This window comes from Plasmopara halstedii (genome assembly GCF_900000015.1).
Source record: "Plasmopara halstedii genome assembly, contig: Scaffold_2956, whole genome shotgun sequence".
Lineage (NCBI taxonomy): Eukaryota > Oomycota > Peronosporomycetes > Peronosporales > Peronosporaceae > Plasmopara > Plasmopara halstedii.
Genome location: NW_020189861.1, coordinates 1,325,751 through 1,345,793, shown reverse-complemented (window position 1 = coordinate 1,345,793; position 20,043 = coordinate 1,325,751). Strand labels below are relative to the sequence as shown.

Below are 20,043 nucleotides of genomic sequence, written 5' to 3'. Positions count from 1 at the left end.
GGACTAGTCACAGTAGTGGAGTCATATGATTCTCTTTGTAGTTTACGGTGCGCAAGATGGATATCACAAAGTCGGATCTCTTGGCTTGCAGGTGAAAGCACTATTTTGATGTAGTGTGAAAAGCATTTTAGTAATTATTTACATGCTTCTTTTTAGTGAGATTCGATCAGCGCGTGAGTCCGAGTGCTATCACAGGGCAAAATTGCTGGCAACTTTGCTGCCCGATGTGAAGTATTTTCGAGAAATTACACAATGGCTGAATACGCGATGTGTTCGTGAGCATGCTATTCGTTCGACCAGTGTAAAGCATTTTAAAATTGTTAGGACTTTCGAATCCTCTTCACGTAGCAAATCACTTTGTTTTTATTACAGTCCATGTTCCCTGCCGAAGCCCGAGATCAAGTTGACAAGATGTTCGGGCAATGCTACCCAGATCACAGTCCATTTACAAAAGACTGATTTAAAATGCAGCGTATTATCAGCTACTTACACATTACAAAATACGGATGGATACGACTTTACAGAGCAGAGAGCACAGCTACGAAGGTAAAGATCTCTCATATGTCGTTGCCAAGTGTAACCTCTGTGTCGCTGTTTTGATCGATTGAAATTATAGAATTCAAAACGTATATGTTCGTGTGGACAATAGCAGTTTTTTAAACCGCAATACTTTGTTGGAGCTCCAGACTATGATGTAAGATCTTTGTAATCACCTTTTGTACGATTTTGTAGATGACTATGAGACTAAATGCATTTCAATCACAATTTTATTTGTCTGTTTAATCTAACGACTAATTCCAGCACAGAATCAAAGAATCTCTCTTCGCGCTTTGACATGTACATCCAATGCAACTGAAATGCGTTTGTCAGGGTCATGCAATCATCACTTCTTACAAATACTTGAGGTACTTTACTTACAATTTATTGTATCGATTTTCACAAACTTTACTTAGAAAGGTAGTTCTAGTGATAGAGTTTGAAGTAATACACAATTCGGTTTAATATCCTTCAGAAACCTTGATCTTTGTTGTATTGTAACAATGTGCCTAATGTGTCGGACTGGCTGCAGCGACAAGAAACAACGAAAAGCTGCTACTAATCTAGTACTCTATCTCATTTAATTTATCAGATGTAAATAAATCTAAAGTTTTCAACCATACAAGTTTAGAATAAAGAATGGAGTTTTGAGCCAAATGACGAGATTACAAAACTCGTCCATTGTTTCGCATCAATCAATAAATAAGTTCGATGGCATCTTCTCATGTTGAAATGGAGTGGTAGAGCTAAGCGCTAGCTCCAGACGATTGTGATATACAATTTACAGCAAATTTCGTCTGATCGTTCAGCTCGTACTCTTTCACAGTGTGTAATGTCCGCCCGTCATTAATTTTTCGGAACAATTTCATTGAGTTAGAGAATCCCCATTTCTCTTTTGTCGAGTTCTTGATCAAGCGCTTATACTTTCAATCTCTTCCCATGCATGGAAATGCTATGCTGGCACTACTTGTGATTTTGATCACATTTGTGCATCTTGACACGGTGAACGCCAAAGTACAGATCCAAGAGTTTAACGATTCCTCCACTGCTAAGGGCAAGTGTGCAAGACTGACAAAACGTGGAGCCAACGAAGAAGAGCGAGGTTCATTTACAAATCTCTTTACTTTTAGATCCGCTGGTGCAAAAGTGGCAACAAGTACTAAAGTCCAATCTGCTACGAATCAAATGTCGTTTAAGGGAAAAGCTGTGGTAGAAGGTCTCGGAAAAAGCCCAAGTTTTCGACGTGCCGTAGAGAACTCACCGGAAATGGAGACAGTGATCAAAGCGGGAGTAAAGGTCACTGATGAGGCGCAAGTTTTAGAGATTGGCAAGTCTATAGCCATGTCTGGCAATGTGCGCTCAACTTCCAGCAAAGCTTCGCGTTGGTTCTGGATTTATGTTGGAATTGCAGCACTGGCATCCGTGGGGTTACTGGGAGTTGCATATTCGAAGAGACCGGGTTAATAACCCATGGAAGCTTGTTTGATATTTACACATCACGATGTTGCGTACATGAGCTTGGGTTTCTGTGTTGTTGACGCGATATCGTAAATCAGCAGTTGCAATAGGATCTCGGGATGCAGCATTGACGACGATGACCAGCAGCAGCAACAAAAATAGTTTATAGTTTCTAACTTCAACGGCTATCCAAATCATTTTTAATAGCTTAACATGGATGCTTATAACTTTTAGCGGTGTTGTAGTTAGAATTCTGCAGATGCAAGTAGAGCGGTCCACAAGCCGAAAGTTATTGTATTCTCGCATCATTTTTCAAGAAAATGAAAGCATTGTTCACGTAATGTCCAAGTAAATTATAATTGCATTTGGTTCTCCTTTCGTATCAACGAAAGCAAGGGTAACTTTGAATAGAAAAAGTCGACAGAAAACCTTGCATGATAATAATCTGAAAATATTACGTGGTGCTCGTGCGACAGTTGATGCGACTGAATGGACGACCAACGAACCACTCGATTAAAGTACGTGGTATTGACGTGGTGTGTATTGTGTAATGGGAGACAACTCGTGCCTAATAGAGATGGAAGTGTAAGAAAAAATGCCCTGAATTCGCAACGGATAACTTGTCATTCTTCTTGTTGGTGCTGATTTGTTTGCGACACAATGTGGATGAAGTATTCATGAGACCGCAGAGGTTATGATAGTTTTGTATCAATATACCAGAAAGATTATCACCACTAGGTGTATCCAAGTTATTGTTTTTAAACGAATGATATCTGTAAATCTGACCGCATTCTCATCATTTATCAAGTTTTTTTGGTGGTCTTCACGATCGTGCATTTTATTCTTCAGATGTTGTGTCGCGCCATCAACATTGGGCTCAATGTTCTCAACTTTGATCATCGATTTAATAAAAACGTTTTGACGACGTATTTGGATGTTAAAATTGCAACTTTCGCCATTGAATAGCATCAGGACTTTGCAGTCAAACTCAAAACCAATACGGTTTAACCTCGTCAAATCCGAGTTAGTTCAATCTTCGCGTCATCTGGATTGTTTGAAGGACTGCTGCAATCTTCACGTTGCGGTTGTGTTGTGCAGGTAGCGCGAGATATTGTCGAGTGCGTTGATTCATATTGTTTTTATTGCGATCGAAGCAGGTCCACGGATGTGTCCGCGTCTTTCACCCGCGACTAAAGCTTTATTCAGTATGTCTACAAGTTCAAGTGTCGCTTTTTCTTCCCAGTTGAAAACCTCATGGCAGAGCGCTGCATTTCACGCAGGTCGTGAGGGCATCTCATCATATTCGCACAATACTAGAGAGCAACATGCGCCATACTGTCATCTAAAAACTACGGCTCTAATTGATGTGCCACAGAGATCGTTATGCCATTTATGGTCGACTCTGTTGCTAAAAACGCGGCGAATTTTCAAAAACTCACTAAGTCTATTCGCACAGCGTCGTGATGACCTGCGCGACCTTATACTTCGTCAATGATTCGCTAGTGTTGGTTCATGGCTCATACTGTGCGACGCTTTGAGGACAGGGACTGATGTCGATGCTATTGAGTTCACTAGCGCGTACAAATGTCCGCTGAGCGTAATCATCCGTGTTAAGGCAAACTGAACGACGCGACATGCCCAACTTTTTTCGGCAAAGTCACTTGTGATTGTGATACGCAGGATTGCGTTAAAGTCAACCACAGTGTCTTCCTTCCTTACGTCTCAACTACCGACATGTTTTGCAGTCGGCGGTTCGACAGCCAGTTACAGAACATCTCAGCTGTAAAGATCTGGAGTTCGGCACAACACGAAAGCTGGACAGTCTTTTTCAAGCTTTAAATCGATGTAGAGGATGCTATTTGTGCGCGTCAGCGTTGTGGACTCGTATGTCAAATAACAAGCATAATAGCATATCCAATACCTTAATCTTTTCGGGTGCGTCAACCGTGACTCGAAATTTTCGACAAACTTCACGTACAGTTGCCAAGTAGTTGCGTATACTTCCAGAACTGTCACTGTCTTCGTCGGTTACGATAGTGCTTTGTCATTTAGTTGGCATGTGATCTGCTTAATAAAAACAACTTCGCAATGTCTTCTGCACCAAAGTTCATCACCTTCGATAAAGGAATGAATATCTAAAGCACCCGCACGACACTATCAGCCACCGTCATGCCGTTTGAAGAAGTGATATTAACAACCTTCCTGACGCAGATCTTTTCAGTAGCAACGTCCGGTACGTTGGTGACCGTCGCAATCGCAGACGCGCATCCTTCCCCTGGTCAGATCTGATCTGAACGTCCGCAAAAGTCACGAAAAACTTCATATTAGCGTGATAAAGGAACTTCATGCTATACTAAGCAAGCTTTAAGCAGGTTTTATCCGCTAGTTTACTACGAACCCGTACATTTGCACGTCAACCGCTAAATACTCAATCACCACGTGACTTGCTTTTGAAAGCACTGTAGGCTCTAAGAAACGAAAAAGGAACTTCATTTCGTCGTAATATTTACCATATTGTCTACAGAGGTCACCTTTGAACAATTTTAAGACGGTGATTTTTCGTCCGATGGTATGGTGTGAGTGGTGGTTTGTTATTGAGGTATCTCGCGGACTCATTTTCGCGTTAATTTGCTGGTACGACTTGCTCTTTCATGCAGTTTACCGTCCAGAAATATCATTGACGATGCACATTCCAATACTTTACCGTTTCCCGAACTCCTCAAAACAAATTGTTGCCACGACTGCATCTCGATCTCGTGAGATACATCAAACTTCTCATCGCGTTAAATCTTTTTAGTGATGAAATTAGACTTCGAATTGACCTTTTCATCTACCGCGTATTTTCGTCCGCACTCGAATCTATTTCTATTCAACAAAATCTCAATTGAAATCCTGTTAAGCGGACAATATCATAATCAGAGGCCCTAAGCCACATCGTTCATTTCAGAGGACAGGTCAAGATAATATGACATGTGGACCACTTTGCCCGTCTCCAGAACTGCTAATACTGCCAGTTAACACGGGAAATCCCGTCGCAGATTTTGTCACTGACTGAAACGACACCCACCAGATCGTGGAAATTCCAGTTGGAACAACTTTTAGTAAATTGGTGCGTGTGGCAAATGAAGCCCCAATTTTGAGAAAGGAAGATTATTTGGCCTTCAAGATAAAAACTTGCGAATGAATCATCTTGTGACGGTATCTGATGCAACTGAATGGACGGCCGATGATCCACTTCAATTGAGGTACAAGGTACGATTGAGCATGCGTTGGTGCAAAGTATACGTTGGCATTGTATGTTTGTGGATAGGGAGACACTTCACGCCTATTTTGTGAATGATGCATAGAAAAAGCTGTAGAAATAAACATTTGCAGCGAAGCACAATGGATTGACTGTAGCCCTTCTTGTTGGTGCTGCATATCTAGTAATTCAATTTAGTGGATAGGAGAGAAATGGTGGCCGCAGTTGGTGTGGCAGAGATACGGTGCGGTAGTGATGTATACTTAACGATGTCTTGTTTCTCGCAGCGCAGAATGGAAAGTAAAATTAGCTACCAGAACCCTAAACAGCTTCTTATGACTAACGCAAAACTAGAAGGTTCAATTTCAACTTGCAAGTTGCCATTGTGCACCGCACATAAATCTGTGACGTGGCGTCACAACACCTCAACACTCCCCCTCAACTTGCACATTGTTGATCCCGCTATTCCGACGTAGCAGCAACAGGTGTGGCGTGGGTATCGCCTCAGTTAAGAATTCGGCCAGGTGATCCTTCGTCGGCATGTGCGCTAGCTTGATGTGTCCACCTACAACGTGGTCTCGCACAAAAAAATGAGTTCGTAAATCAATGTGCTTCACGCGAGGCGTAAAATTTTGGTTGGTAGCCATACTGATCGCGAATTTGTTGTCTAGTCGAATCGTGGTGGGGTCATCAGCCTTGAACCTCATCTCAACCATCAGGTAGCGTATCCAAATGACCTCTTGCGTGGCCAAAGCAATTGCCATATACTCTGCTTCAGGGCCACCGTGTTCTGCTGCTTGTTCCTGAAACCTACAGGCCCACCTGCTAGTTGCAGAAATATTCCAGATGTTGAACGCCTCGTCTCTTATCACCCCCCTCCCCAATTAGCGTCTGCATAAGTCTTGATGATAAGTTGATTACTCGTTCCAGCGCAGAACCGCACTCCATGTGTAGACGTGCCTTTGAGATAGTTCAGGACGCGCACTGCCGCCCGCCAGTGCATTTCACATGGAGAATCCAGGTACTGCGAGAGTGTCAACAAATAGCGCTATTTTCAAGCCTGGTGGCATTGGCGACGTACAAAAGAGATCCAATTAGTTCTCGCTAGCTCCAATCATTTTTGTACACCTCATGCGATTCGTCTGGCAAAAGTCCTGTACAAGCACCATCAGATTACGCACAGCATTTGCTTCAGTTTGCCCGAATAACTCAAGCATTTCCTTGATAAAGCGGGTCTGCCTCAACACAAACTCCCCGTTCTGCGGTGCATACTCAATCTCCATCCCGAGTACATATCTAGCACCGCCAAGAGATTTTACAGTGAGTCTGGCACTAAGTAGAGCACAAATCGCATCTGCCGACAAACAGATCACTGACATAGAGTATGATATACACAGAAGGCCTGTCATCATTGACGAGACGGACAAACATACATGGATTTGCACGGCATTGTATGAATCTCATGTCAACAAATGCAGCTCGAATAGTCTTGCACCAGACTGCAGCGGCTTGCTTCAAACCATAAAGACTTCGCTGCAGCTTGCATCCAAACCCGTCGTCAATCGGAACATCTTGTGGCACGGCCTTGTACACGTAATCACCAAACTTTCCATTGAGAAACGCGGTTTTAATGTCAAACTGTCGGATCTTCAAACGCTTGCTGCAGCACACCACAAGGAACGCACGAATAGTATTGGTGCTTACCAACGGGGAGTACGTGTAGTAGTAGTCACGCCGCGGATTGCAAACAGCCAAGCGCCACTGAGCGAGCTTTGTATCAGACAATGTTGCCGTTCTCATCAAATTTGTGTGCAAAAACCCACTTGCACCCGATAACTCGTGCACCATGCGGGCGCCTGAGCAAATCCCAAGTGTGATTGCGAATGTGCACCATGAGTTCTTTGCAGATAGCTTCTTTCATCTGCTTGGCTTCGGGTGATGCCATCGCTTCTGCATAGCTCGTGGCAACTTCAGTGGCTGTCAATGCGATCTCTTACTCATCAACGTTTGAGGTCCATTTCTCAGTCACACCGTAGTCTTGAGAGCTCACATGAGGCTCATTTGCAAGCAGAGGCATGTCGTCAGCTCCATCTTCGTTGGTCAATAGCCGTGTCTGTTCAACACACGGTCCGCGCCTAAACCTTGAACCACCGCTACGCACCAAGCAGTCATCACCAAACGTTACTTGCCTGGGTTGTACTGGAGCTTAAAATATCACGAGTAGGGGCAGGTAACAGCGGTACTTGTCTGGACGAGATAGCTCTAGTATCATTGGTGCGAGTTCTCGTTCAGTATATTTCTAACGAAGTTTTTCCTGCATATGTAGTGTCAGCGACAGCGCGAGAAACACTCAAGGAGCCCCCCCCTCAAACAAAACTTCGGCAGCTGGAACAACAGAGCTATCTACCTCCATACGCATAGGTTCCATCGATCGCTATGTCTGTGGCAGTGGCTGTACTTGCACATGTCGGCATACTCAACTCGTCGTTGTCGTCTTCGTGCGCGTACTTTGTTTGGCTATCTCCACTGTCAACGAGAACAACATCGTGATTACGAGCAGGTGGCCACTCATTTAGCGTCACCATGTGCGTTTTGACCAGTCTTTTGTTTTCGAGGTCCCATACTCGGTATGCCTTCGAGCCGTCAGCATTTTCCAACTTTTTTACTCTTGTCGAGATGCACGTACCCAGTAGATCCAAATACTCGAAGGTGCTCGACTGAGAGATACGTGCCAGTGAGAACTTCGATTGGAGTCTTGTTGCGACGCGTAGTTTTCGGGATACGATTAAGTACATGAGCAGCTGTCATCACGGCCTCTAACCCATCAGTGTCACTAAACGTTCATGTGATACATGATCGCTCGGGCCAGTTCAGTTAGCGTGCGATTTATTCTCTCCGCGGATCCAGTCTGCTGCGGAGAAAATGTAGCATTTGTTTGATGCAAGATGACGTTGGTGGCACAAAACCTTTTGAAATTTGCTCTGGTGTACTCTCCACCGTTATTGTTACGAACACACTTCATCCAGTAGCCAGTTTTGTTCTCTGCGATGGACTTGAATTCGCAAAAGCGATCAAAAACTTGTGCTCACGAAGAAAGCAGAAACACGTAGACGTATCTACTGTAGTCGTCGATGAACGTGAGCACATACAAGGCTCCACCATTTGACTTGGGCATCATTGGGTCCATATCATCAGTATGTCCGACTTCCAGAGGGCTTCTAGTCTTGACTTCAATGACGGAACTTTCTGCGATCGTACTCGTTGTCGTCTTGCCTTGAGCACAGCCACCACAATTAGCGATCACGTTGTCTTCTTCATGTTGAAGCCCAGGTAGTCCATCACTTAATTTTGCAGCAGCTTGCATTTTCGGTGCGGAAATATGGCCCAGTTGGGCGTGTCGTAATTATCTCTACCTCCACGCATCGTAGCATCTTACTGGGCGGCTTGTTCTCCCTTCAGGTGCTGTACATGTCACATGAACAGCGTACCCTTTCGATGAATTACGTCTAGTAATTTTCCATCTTTCACTAGCGTCGCTCGATCGCGCTCAAAGTGCACGACAACGCCACGTTCCGTTAACGACGGAACGGACACCAGCTTCCTTCCAGTTAGGGCACATACAAAACCTCCGTCAACTTGATTTTTCGTGCAAATCCAGCAACAAACTGCACAGCTCCTTTTCCTTTGGCTAGCAATTGCTGTTCACTAGCCATGGTGATGATGATTGGCATCTTAAAGGCTTGATACTCCACAAATTCCAGCTTCTCATCCGTCATGTGTCATCTCGCTCCAATAAAGCAGCCAGGTTACCTCTCCTGCTAAATTATCCATTGTTGCCGAGAAAACAAACTCATTCTCTAATATTTCAGGACAGTCGTCACGCTTTTGACCGCACTCATTGCAGTGATAGCAATACCCACGAAATGTTGGCCCAGACTTCTTCTGGTGCTGTCCACGACGACCAATGTAGCCTCCACGAGCTCCACGGCCACCTTGACCCCTTGCTCGAGCATTGAGGCCTTGAATGCTTGCTTCTTCTTAGCCAATTCGAACTCACGGCACAGCATCTCTTTTGTGTCCAGCAACGTCACCGTCTCGTGAGCCTCGATAATACGTATTATTGCATCATACTCCTGGGATAAACTTCCAGGTGAAACGACGAGTTTTTCGTCCTCAGGCGCGACCTCTCCTATCGCAGTCATTCTCGAACTCAGATCATCAAGCGTCATGATGTACTTCATCAGGTCTCCTCCCGTGCCTAGCGAAAATACATGCAGCTCTTTCCTCAATTGCGCACGTTTATGAAGTGACTGCTTTACAAAGAAAGCACGCAGCATTTCCCAAGTGTCATACGCAGAGCCCGCGCCACGAATCATCGACTGGTAGGTTGGACTCAGGATTCGGGCCACAATAACCATCGCCTTCCACTCCTCCATCTCATGGCGCGCTACGTTTTCTGGCTTCATGAGTCCGAGGTGTCCTTGTAGCCCCTTTCTGGCCAACGCCATCCGGGCGTTAAAATCCCATAGGTAGTAGTTGTCGTCGATGGTTATCTCGTTGGGCTTGAAAGCGCTTGGGCTCATAAACTTAAACGATGCCATGTTACTCGCAGCGCCGAACGGCAAATAAAAAATTAGCTACCAGAACGCTAATTCTTTCTCGTGAATTATTATTGTTGCGGTGTTGTGACGTCACGTCACAAATTTGTGTACGGTGCACAATGGCAACTTGCAACATGAGATGGAACTTTCTTGAAGCTTAAGTTTGCAAAATTTAAGAACATACGTTAGCCATTAGGAGCTATCTGGCTGCTCCAAGTGTAAGCTTACGGCTACTTTTAGCTTTGCTTACCTGACTTAAGATGTTTAAGCGTTACCCGTGATTATCAAAGATGCGAGTAGATTATCTCGAACTCGACGCGAGCCTGAAAAAACCTGACGTCAGAGTCGGACATTGTGTCGAAAAGAACTCCCTCATAGCTGTCATGCTGGTTGAGGATGCAGGCGCTCATTGCTGTGTGAGCCTACTTACCTACCCACATGTCGTTTTGCGTATGATGTCATCCACAAAGCGAAACCGACAGGTGGACTAGTATGTATGCGTATGATATTATTTGTCGCGTGTGAAAAATAGACTTGCTCGTGGAACTGCTTCGATATCAACAAAATGTTCACAAACTTCAGCCACATTGCAACGTTTCACGATATCCTGCACCGGCAAAATGTGATTGGCTGGACAATCTTCCAATAAGGTGTTTGTATTTGAGTGTTACATAAACTACATATGACATGTACATAATCTGTCCATTGATTGGATCATGATGGAACGGACCGTACTAGAGTTGGCTTAGAGGTAGCCATAGCGAGCCGAATCCCGATCGAATCACTTTTGCATCTCCACAACACTCCTCGGCAGAAGACACCTGCGAGCCGCTAAACAGCTTGATGGAAGGCGTCCCAGATGTGGTGGACGAGTACGAGAAAACACTTACGTCCTAACGTGTGAGTGACGAAGGTAAACCGTCTCTGCGCGTGCGCGGAGATGTCCACCGTATTGACTAATAAGAAACTTGGAGTCGACGCTGAGATCGAGCCAGTGACCATCGTTGTGTGATTCCGCCGATGTACCACTGCACCACTCGGTGTATGGTCCAAGCGATAAGTTGAGTGAGTGAGCAAAACATTTCGTCAGTAATTCGACGTCGCGTGAGCAAGTCGCGAGCTTCTAGCAGTTCAAGCTCATCTCTCATATTCCTGTCGCTCGCAGTAATACAAGTGACGTCCAAGTCCGCAAGATACCCGTTTTCTGACTTTACAGTCCTCATTGCAACTCTTCGCTGAAGCTGCAAGTGATACTGGCGTTCAAAATTTTGAGCGGCTGGCGTCATGTGGATCTAGCGCCATGAGTATTTGGACTTCGTGGATGTTCCACGTTGTTGGCCGCTCGTCCTGGTTCCAGTCTTCTCAGCACGAAGCGATTTCGCCGTATAAATCCTACTGATGAACGTACGAATTCAGAATAGTCTCAATGGGACTGCGAGCTAAAACTCATACTGACAGATCGCCAGCATTCGCGGGAACAAATGGCGTTGCCTACTCGGACTACACGTCGAAACCCTGAACTATCAGCGCGTGGAGCGCATTAAAATGCTTGGAAGCGCCGCCTCGGCAGATATCCCGTAAGACCACGTCGATGTTCACAAGCGTCGACGACGGCACCAGCTCCAGCCGTCTTCACGTTGCCACTAGAGGTTACAGTACACGACCGCTTACCTGCTGGAGCACCAGTGCCAAGGTGTCCAATCATGGTCACCGCCATCATTACCGTCCCTGCTGTCGTTTCACTTATCTTCTTCAATACTTTCCGTCCGCGCTAGTGATGCAAAAGCGGGAAGGTGATGTAACGGGCCCCTTTATTACACAAACAGGTAAATTGTTTTTCATAAGTAGGCGCGTTTAGCGTGCGCTGTTTTGCTATAATCTAATTGGCTGATATATTGGGAGCCAAAACAACTAATAGCCAGTTAGTCGATGCCGTGTATTTAAGCAATTGGGGCTTTCGCCCTGGTTCAGAAATAAAGAGTTGAATCTTTCAACAACCTAAAACTAAGTCGCTCTATCACGAGCTTTCTCAACAATGTAGTTTACGCGAGTAACAGAATAAATAGCTGGTCCGTTACATTTTACAAAATCCACTAGTAAATCGTGTCCACTTTAAGAGACGATGGCGTCTAACAACCCGTGATTGCAAAAAACTTGATCAATGAACAATCTAGCCAAACCTTCGACATCGATGACATTACTACATGGAGCGATGCGAACCATCTCGCTACGTTTACCAGCACTTATTATGACCATCGCCATTCTCAGGCAGATCGAGATGATGTCGAGTCCAACTGACTTCCAATACTCAATACGAACTGGGGCTGTCGTGGCACTTGTGTATGCTGTGCGCTCTCCACGCGCTGACAGACATCGCACGTCTTCACTTATCGTTCAACCAACTTGTACATGCAAAGCCACCAAAATTGGGCTTTGGTAGGTCATCTCACGGCCAAAAATACCAACCATTGGCGTATCTAGCGTCTCGTGCACGACCTTGTACTTCAAATTTACGTTGTCACAATTTGTGGTTCGTCGCCATATGCAACTTCATAGGGATAAAGATCATGCTTCAATGCGTTAGAATGTATCCGTATTTCAAGCGTCCAGAGTGTTTTTATGGAGTTCCAATCACTCGATGAGAGTGCCTTGTCGATCAGATCACACTGTTTATCCTCCACGTAACAAATTAAATACATCGTTTTCGATCTAACATGGGCTAGCTCATAATCCGGACGACGTGACATTGCGTTAGCCAGCACTTTAAGTTCTTTCGGTTTATACGCGACCGTGAGGTCATATTTAGCGTTGAATGACAACCAGCGGGCCATCCGCTGTGAAAAGGGAGGAGACTGAACTGTATACCGCAATCTTGCGTGATCGATGTAGACGACGAACGAAGTTGGACCCAAGAGGTGAACACGAAACCTCACCAGAGCATATACTATTACCAAAAGCTCTTGTCAAAAAAAGGGTAGCTCTGCTGGCTTTAGCTGTCGCAATTGAAACGACACGACACAGTGGTGTGCTTCTGAGTCTTTTTGCAATTGTGCACAACCGATTGCAAAGTCAGAAGCGTCACATACCACACTATACAGCGTCGAGTTATCTGGCAGAGCAAGAAATAGTGCTTTTATCAAGCTGTTCTTGATCTGAGTGAATGCTTCTTCACAAATGAATGCACACTCCCATTTTACGTCCTTCTTCAGCAACTTTGATAGTGGGAGTACCGATTTCGCGTGGTTACGCGAGAAGCGATGCAGATAATTGGAAAAAAATCAATATCTTCAAATGCTATTGATTCCGTGGCGTGGTCACTTCACGATTGATTTAACCTTCTCAGTGTCTGCACAAACCTCGTGTTCGCCAATATACAACCGTGGACGTTAGCACCGAAAATACACTTTGCAAGATTCGCTTGCAAGAATATTCGCGCATAAAATCTAGCACCACGGAGGTGTTCCAAGTGCATTTCTTCGGCAGATCTGTCATCTTCGTCCCTCAAATGAGCGAAATTATCGTCAAAATATGCCGTGAAGCTTCGCAGTGGTCGAAGGGGATGAAAGATTAATCGATTGAACGTAGCTGGGCACTGGACAGTCCTGCGGCATCACAAGCTACGCTTATAACATACCGGATGGTGTAATAACAGCCATCAACGGACGCCCTCCTCCCTCATAAAGTTTTGGTGTCGTCCATCATCTTAATAAACACTAAACTGTGTACACCAGGACATACGGTGGATGATGAGATTCTTATGAGGAATCGGCGTTTGAGCTGAATTCGTCTGCGCAATCAACTATATACGTGAACAATACGTCATTTAGCATTTGGTTTGTGCACACAAAAGTCGGCGCGCTGTATGGGGGCTTGCCGTCACTCACCAACCAGCAGCATGCTTTTGAGCAAAGAACTTATTGCTATACTCACTAAGCTCAAGCGACAGTGGCCGCCGTCGAAGTACTGCATGCTTCGAACCTAGTTCATGATCAATTTCGTGTCAAACTCCACGTTCGGGTGGATGACCAGAGGGTGGATTTGCGCTAAGGATATCATCCCTGTATTCCATGACCAGTGGATATTAAGAAACAGTTGGATCTTTTAATTTCTGCGTGGTTCCACAAGCTGTCGAAATTCTTCGAGAACTGAATCATCAATAACTGATGATTAGAGTATTTTCGTCGAATCGACCTTCGACTATAGCAACACGACCTTCGCAATACCACCACAGTTGATGTCGTGTAAGAAGTCATCGTAAGTGACTTCCTTAAGCTGCACCAGCTCATTAAATGTTAGTTGCGGTACCAAAATAATATCTATTTTGCAGCGTGGCAACTAGTCGTTGCGCCCACAATATATTTGCATGCTACAGCTCCATCCTGGTGAGTAGTACGCTGGACTTACTCATCTTTAAATCGCATACCAAGCGGAGGTATCGGTTGTGCGATCAGCATATTCCATTGATTCCTTCATATGTGTGTGCTCAACCTCATAAAGTCACCTTTGTGGTCAGTTTTACCCACTGACTCCCAATCCCACTCGACCACTATATTAGTGGGAGTAGTGGCATATTCAACTGCAGTCGATTTGTTTGCCTTTCCACTACACACATGTCGACAACATACTTCCGTCTTGGGGGAGGCAACAACCGGCATCTCCTCCTCATAAATTCTTTCCGTTGGGCAAATCGCTATGTCTATCAACGATTCATTCATTTTCAAGTGGTGCCCGGTACCATCCCATACGACTCGTATCTTCCCTATCCAAGGTAATGTCAGTTGCATGACATGAACTAATGAAGTGTGGTTCATTACCAGCAGCATATGACGGCCGAGCGCTTGAACGCTTGTTCTGGTGCATAGTAAACGTGAGTTTATTACCTCCAAGGGTTTTGTTCACGCCAGGAGAGCTACTCCAAATCGTTTTCGATCACTAATTAATCCGTGGCTCATGCTTAAAACGTCACAGTATACCTTACGTTAGATCATACCGATTCTTCATATCGAGGACTGAAAATACTTGATTCGACTTAAAGTCTTCAACCTCCAGTCGAAGATCAACCATAATTTTTATCGCGGTGACCACCGCACCGGTGTTCAGCTTCGCTGAGATAAAGCAGTTGATACTATCTAGTGCTTCCAAAAGCACTAGATCCTTTTCAGCAACAATTCGCTTCCACGCGTAGCTACGCATCTGGCCAGAGTCAATAAAGACTCTGAACAAACGAACGTAGCCCTTCATATTTGCTTTGCTATAGAAAACCACTTTGACAAAGGACAAAGATCCTTTAAGGGATAAATTCTCTTGAGTGATTCCACCACCACATTTACAAGAGTAAATAGCTGACTGAGTAGATCGCCCTGCGTCTACTGGGTATAGGAACTTCTCAAATGCCTCGCGGTTTTCGTACCACATGGCTCGGACCAACTACGAATAAATTCGTATTATGAGGTTCATCTTCCATATGGACAATCACGGCGGATGTGGCATCCATAACAGCGACATTACTGCCTACGGTCACTGTGCTGAATTCCATTATTTCCGTGTTTCCAGTAGGAGTAGTCACTTCCACGCAATACACATATAATTACATCTTCCAGAGTCGTCAAACACTGTCAGAAGAATTCAGTCTTGGGATGATTGAAAATGAGTCCCTTCGTAACCACAATGGCCATCACTACCTTTGGCAGTGGTCCGCTTGCCCTACTGACACGAACCCCACGGAGCACCAGCTCATAGCTATACAATGTTCTGCTGTCTTGACGGCATGACATCGAAAAGCTGCATTCGGCGAAAGAAGCATCACTTACATGGCCAACTTCAGCTTTTGCCACATGGCAATGTAGCCGGGGCGGTCAACTTCCCATGCCATCGCCAAATCCTTCGCATGGCCATCCAAATGCAACATGGCGAAGACCACTTGACTGCGATCATCACGAATTGGGGCCATCGCGATAGCGATGTCCATTTGTTGCTGCCAAATCGCCAAAATTTATCTTCGTTTTCGTAAAAGCTTTCTACCTTGATGTTCATGGGATGCTCCGTGTGTACCGACGTTTTTACCACCACTTCTGATGGAGGTGACGTATGTAAAAATCCCAATAATCCTTACATATACGCAAAATCTGCTAAGCGTTGACTCATTGCTCCTGGATCTATTTGGAACATGTCGGAGCCCGCGAGATGTCCGATTAATGCTCGCAGCTTCACCACACACTCCCACTGCGAGTATGTCAGGAACGAATATTCCTACCTGTTGATCTGAGGGCGATCACCGCCTGTGGTCTCTAAAGTATCCAAAGATGAATCTTTGAAAATTGTAGGTGTCCGAATGACTACTAGTGCTTCCAAATGTAACTAAAATTGCCAATCCGTATACACGCACTTACGGAGGAACATTTCAATCGGTTAGCACACCTGACCGCGTGTTGCCCACTTCCAGCGAGCCGTCAATAGCAACATATTGAGGATGTAACAGAACAGAATCGAATTGAAGCAAAGCACTTAGCCGTTTGAGAATGCTGGGGACAAATTTGATAGAGAGTGAATGGATTTCAGGCTAGAAACGAGCGGTGGGGGTGCGTTGCCCTCGAATCTGACTGAGCTTACAGATGGAGCTAGTGATTGGCAGTAGAACTATTTGAAAAATGTTGTTTGTTGATGACAGCAGCTTAGAAGTGTAAATGAAAAAAATCTAATTCGGTAACATAGTTGTGGAAGAAATTGAATGATTGCAGGAGCGGGTGTAGCGTCGATATCAAAGGTTTTTATCAAGGATATAGGAAGGGCAGAGGTAGAATTGATGTGTGCTTGTGTGCGCAAATGCAGAAGTGAGTGTATTAAGGTTAGGCGCGCTAGCACACAATTGTGTGGGCCCACGCGTAACTGCCTTGCAGGCCACACAATGTACTAAACCTAAGTTCAAAGCTACCAACCCATTCTAAGGTATGTGGAACATTCTTACTCAGTCTGTGCGCGAATCTAAAATAAGTACACACTTTAATACGCAGACATATCCGCAGACATATCCAGTCTTAACCATAGCGGTTGAGCACGCACTAACCATCCTTAGTGGGAATTGGGCTCATAACTTTCAATCTAGCATCACGACGTCAAACCACTTGAGCCAGTCATGCAGCGCGGCTACTAGCTTAGAGTATGAGGAAGCGTATCCTAGGTCCTCGACCTTGCGTTCTTTACAAGAACTAAGTATGAGTTAGCGGGCTCGCGATCCGCTTACTCCAAGAGTAATTATTGCTTTCTCAAGGCTAATTGACTCTTCAGTTAAATTTAAACTGATTTATATTTATTTATTATCCTAGTTTTAAAAGTTTAGATTGTCCTAAATATAGTAAAAATATATAGTAAAATCTAAATTAATTCATAACTTCTGGCTACCTAGCCCCGTACCGTATTCTTGTTTGGGTGTGGTCACACCATGCACATCTCGAGTGACACACAAACCCCTGTTATCAGGGACGTGTAACCCCGTTACACCCTCCCCCATTAAGGGTGAGAACATTTACAGCTCCAATCGAATATTGCCTCAACGAGGCTCGCGTGTCCACTAGACACTGCAAATTATCGAAACGACTTCCGTGCTCAATGATCCCTGTGTCAATATCACCAAAATCTCTAAGTCTCGCTGATTCTGACGGCAAGAACGAGCAGAGCCCAACTTCGTCTCCCGCACTCGGTCCAATGTCGGACAATGCGCCCGCAGCACCGAGGGGTGTATATCCTAGGCTCATTAAGCACAAGCGTCAAGCTCCGCGCACGCTATCAGTGCCGAGTGGCCTCGTTGAGGATGTGGTCGACTATGAGTCTGACACCCTTTTTCCCGCATGGGATGACGAGGAAGGCGAGCTGCACCAGCCTCGTGATACGAGCCCTGCTCGCGCTTTGCAGACTCCATGTCCGTTCCCTGACTTCCCGTCAACTGAGGAACGTGGTGTAATCACCAATGACCTCGACGAGGAACAGAGGCGGCAGCTTGAAGCAGCTTATAAGGCGGCTCTGAAGCGCGCCCATCCACGGCCGGTCATTGACCCTCGTGTGAAATATGGTTTCCGCCCAGCGGATCCCGCTGTGAAAGCAAAGGATACGGTATTTCGATCGTTACGCGTCCACATCATCGGGCCCCCAGCCAGTATGGATGATGAACTTGCCACACAGAAAGCTCTTCGAGATCGTTTCTTGGTCCCACAAGAAATCTCGCTAGTCATTTATCGCACTCGTTTAAGTACTCAACAAGATGGCTCTCGTGTGCCCGCAATGCGAAAATACCTGTAGTGCTCGCCCTTGGCGAAAACGCTACAGATGACGAAGTGCTTTTTAAGCAATGAGTGCAACGGCACTGAAACCTATCCTCACTGCATAACCGGCAGTTGAGCCACAAGTAAATGGATGTGCGTGTGGAGTGACACCTCCGATTCGAGTTTGCCAAACTCAAGGCACGCCGTCGACTTTCTTCAAATTGTCGCCCTGTGACGTATGGGCTCACCCCTAATGCTCCCGCGAGCTCTGTGTCTTCCACCGCAAGAGCTCAGGGCTACTGCTTGAGCTCAGCTCATGGCCATTCTACTTCCCTAACTATTGCCGGGAAGCACGGGGCGTCTGATGACGCGGGACGTCATGATCTTTCCGATCAAAAGCGTCCACGGCGACTGGGCATCTTGCCGAAGTGGCGCCTCAAACTCCCACGACTTTTCGGAGTCGAGATATCCCCGCCACTTGACCAGATATTGGGTTTTACACTGGTGACGACGTCGTCCAACAAGACGTCCCACGTGATAGTGGACGTCACAGTTCTCATCGAGAAGAGTCGGTGGCAGGCGGTAACGGCCGGGTCGACCGCCGTCCGGTGACTCGCGATGCTCTTCGAGCCCTTGAGGACGAGGTCCTTCGTGATCGGAGCTCCGCTGAGCGTCAAGCTGAAGTAACATATCGTTGTGATAACGCTCTTGATAATTTAAAGCACGTCGTGCGCCGGCTGCTTTGCCTTGAGGACTATTGCTCTCTGTCAAAGCAACTCCTAGCCGTGGAGCAAGAAAATGCATCGCTGCAGGCAACGGTGGTGCGCTTGGCTTCATTGGAAATGGAGGTTGTTGACTCCGTGCTCAGAACCAGTTGCTTGCTCAACTCCTGGGTGGCCGCGGGCCCGTGAGATCCGCTCCGGCGCCAGCGCCTCCGCGTTCACTTGCGCCGGATCTCGCTACTGCTTGAGCAAGTCCACGTAAAACACCGGGTGGGTGCGCATCCGTTTCGGAAGGTTCAGCGTGTCCGCCCGGCCCCGTTTAGCCACAACCTTAAACGATCCGATAAATCGTGGACGAAGCTTCGTTCGGAAGATAGCAGAGGCTACATGTGTGTGCAGGTGTTTTTAATTTAATAAAATCAGGTCCCCGAACTTAAAGCTTTCCACTCTGTCTCTTCCTTTTTTATCTGCATATTGTTTCTGCAGGTCTTGGCTTTCAGCCGTCGCATTGCGAACGTGTCGTAGGACACTCACTGTGGTAGACAAGAAGTCATCGACTTCTTAACGGACGGTGAGGCGACTGACATCAGCTAGCCGTTCGACTATTCCTCCCCACCAGGCCCTGAGCCATGGGATGGCGGTGTCAGCGGGACACGAGGGTGAATCAGCCCGTTCACGTAGAACAGCGTGTAGCCAATAGACGAATGCACTGCATTGTTCAGCGCAAACTCTACAAGTGGCAACATGGTGCTGTAGCGCCTTGGCGTCTCAGCGCAGACGCTGCGAAGAACGTCTTCGATGACGCAATTCACCCTTTTCGGTTTGGCCATCAGTCTGCGGATGATCCGCTGTCAGCATATCTAACTTGGTGCCGAGCACCTTAAAGATAGTCGACAAAACATTTCCCGCGAAACGGGGGTCTCTATCAGAGACAATCGACTTTGAAAGCGAAAAACACGACCTACAAACAGCGTTGCGATACCGACTCCGTCGATGGTGTCTGGTACCGCCGCCAAATGAGCCATCTTGCCCAACCGGTCGACAAATACCACGACATCCGTGTTGCCAAAAACAAAGTCCAAACTCCTGATATGTCAGCATCCAGTGGGTATTGGAAAGCTAGCCAGCGGCGTAGTTGCATTAGGAGCGGGTTTCTACCGTTGATACGTCTCACACGTGGCCGAAAGGTGCTCGTCCATCTGTACAACTTGGGCCACCAATAGTGGTGG

General features: G+C 46.0%; 8 protein-coding genes across 8 annotated transcripts in view; 3 read left to right on the top strand and 5 right to left on the bottom strand.

Annotated features, from left to right (window-relative positions):
• Nucleotides 1-856, top strand: part of PHALS_06387 (metalloprotease family) — a gene marked incomplete at both ends in the record, with an annotated part of 1,176 nt that extends 320 nt beyond the window's left edge. Inside the window, 6 exons of the mRNA XM_024719663.1 lie at nucleotides 42-91; nucleotides 157-301; nucleotides 373-413; nucleotides 472-546; nucleotides 617-694; nucleotides 802-856. Of these exons, the coding sequence (XP_024584940.1) occupies nucleotides 42-91; nucleotides 157-301; nucleotides 373-413; nucleotides 472-546; nucleotides 617-694; nucleotides 802-856 (444 nt within the window). The remainder of the gene's footprint in view (nucleotides 1-41; nucleotides 92-156; nucleotides 302-372; nucleotides 414-471; nucleotides 547-616; nucleotides 695-801) is intronic.
• A 620-nt stretch (nucleotides 857-1,476) lies between these two features.
• On the top strand, nucleotides 1,477-2,001 carry PHALS_06386 (uncharacterized protein; the record flags this gene model as incomplete). Its single annotated transcript, XM_024719662.1, has 1 exon — nucleotides 1,477-2,001. The coding sequence occupies one exon, from the start codon at nucleotides 1,477-1,479 to the stop codon at nucleotides 1,999-2,001; it is 525 nt and encodes a 174-aa protein (XP_024584939.1).
• A 1-nt stretch (nucleotide 2,002) lies between these two features.
• PHALS_15157 (uncharacterized protein) lies at nucleotides 2,003-3,825 on the bottom strand. Its single transcript, XM_036407213.1, has one exon. The coding sequence runs from the start codon at nucleotides 2,962-2,964 to the stop codon at nucleotides 2,704-2,706; it is 261 nt and encodes an 86-aa protein (XP_036263458.1). The 5' UTR covers nucleotides 2,965-3,825; the 3' UTR covers nucleotides 2,003-2,703.
• On the bottom strand, nucleotides 3,824-4,611 carry PHALS_06385 (uncharacterized protein; the record flags this gene model as incomplete). The annotated part of the gene is made up of 7 exons (XM_024719660.1): nucleotides 3,824-3,850; nucleotides 3,917-4,034; nucleotides 4,097-4,130; nucleotides 4,194-4,197; nucleotides 4,258-4,285; nucleotides 4,400-4,463; nucleotides 4,527-4,611. The coding sequence occupies 7 exons, from the start codon at nucleotides 4,609-4,611 to the stop codon at nucleotides 3,824-3,826; spliced, it is 360 nt and encodes a 119-aa protein (XP_024584937.1).
• PHALS_15156 (uncharacterized protein) lies at nucleotides 4,610-5,491 on the bottom strand. The gene has a single exon (XM_036407212.1). It carries the CDS (start codon nucleotides 5,413-5,415, stop codon nucleotides 5,146-5,148), a length of 270 nt encoding a protein of 89 aa, XP_036263457.1. The 5' UTR covers nucleotides 5,416-5,491; the 3' UTR covers nucleotides 4,610-5,145.
• A 3,602-nt stretch (nucleotides 5,492-9,093) lies between these two features.
• On the bottom strand, nucleotides 9,094-9,702 carry PHALS_06384 (polyprotein; the record flags this gene model as incomplete). The annotated part of the gene is made up of 1 exon (XM_024719658.1): nucleotides 9,094-9,702. One exon carries the CDS (start codon nucleotides 9,700-9,702, stop codon nucleotides 9,094-9,096), a length of 609 nt encoding a protein of 202 aa, XP_024584935.1.
• Nucleotides 9,703-10,571: 869 nt separating this feature from the next.
• On the bottom strand, nucleotides 10,572-11,123 carry PHALS_06383 (uncharacterized protein; the record flags this gene model as incomplete). Its single annotated transcript, XM_024719657.1, has 2 exons — nucleotides 10,572-10,730; nucleotides 10,806-11,123. 2 exons carry the CDS (start codon nucleotides 11,121-11,123, stop codon nucleotides 10,572-10,574), a joined length of 477 nt encoding a protein of 158 aa, XP_024584934.1.
• A 6,319-nt stretch (nucleotides 11,124-17,442) lies between these two features.
• Nucleotides 17,443-18,129, top strand: PHALS_06382 (uncharacterized protein; the record flags this gene model as incomplete). Its single annotated transcript, XM_024719655.1, has 1 exon — nucleotides 17,443-18,129. The coding sequence occupies one exon, from the start codon at nucleotides 17,443-17,445 to the stop codon at nucleotides 18,127-18,129; it is 687 nt and encodes a 228-aa protein (XP_024584933.1).
• Between the last annotated feature and the right edge of the window lie 1,914 nt (nucleotides 18,130-20,043).

Coding starts and splice junctions, on each gene's coding strand:
- PHALS_15157 (XM_036407213.1), bottom strand. CDS start 2,964: ATGCTATTCAATGGCGAAAGTTGCAATTTTAACATCCAAATACGTCGT.
- PHALS_15156 (XM_036407212.1), bottom strand. CDS start 5,415: ATGCAGCACCAACAAGAAGGGCTACAGTCAATCCATTGTGCTTCGCTG.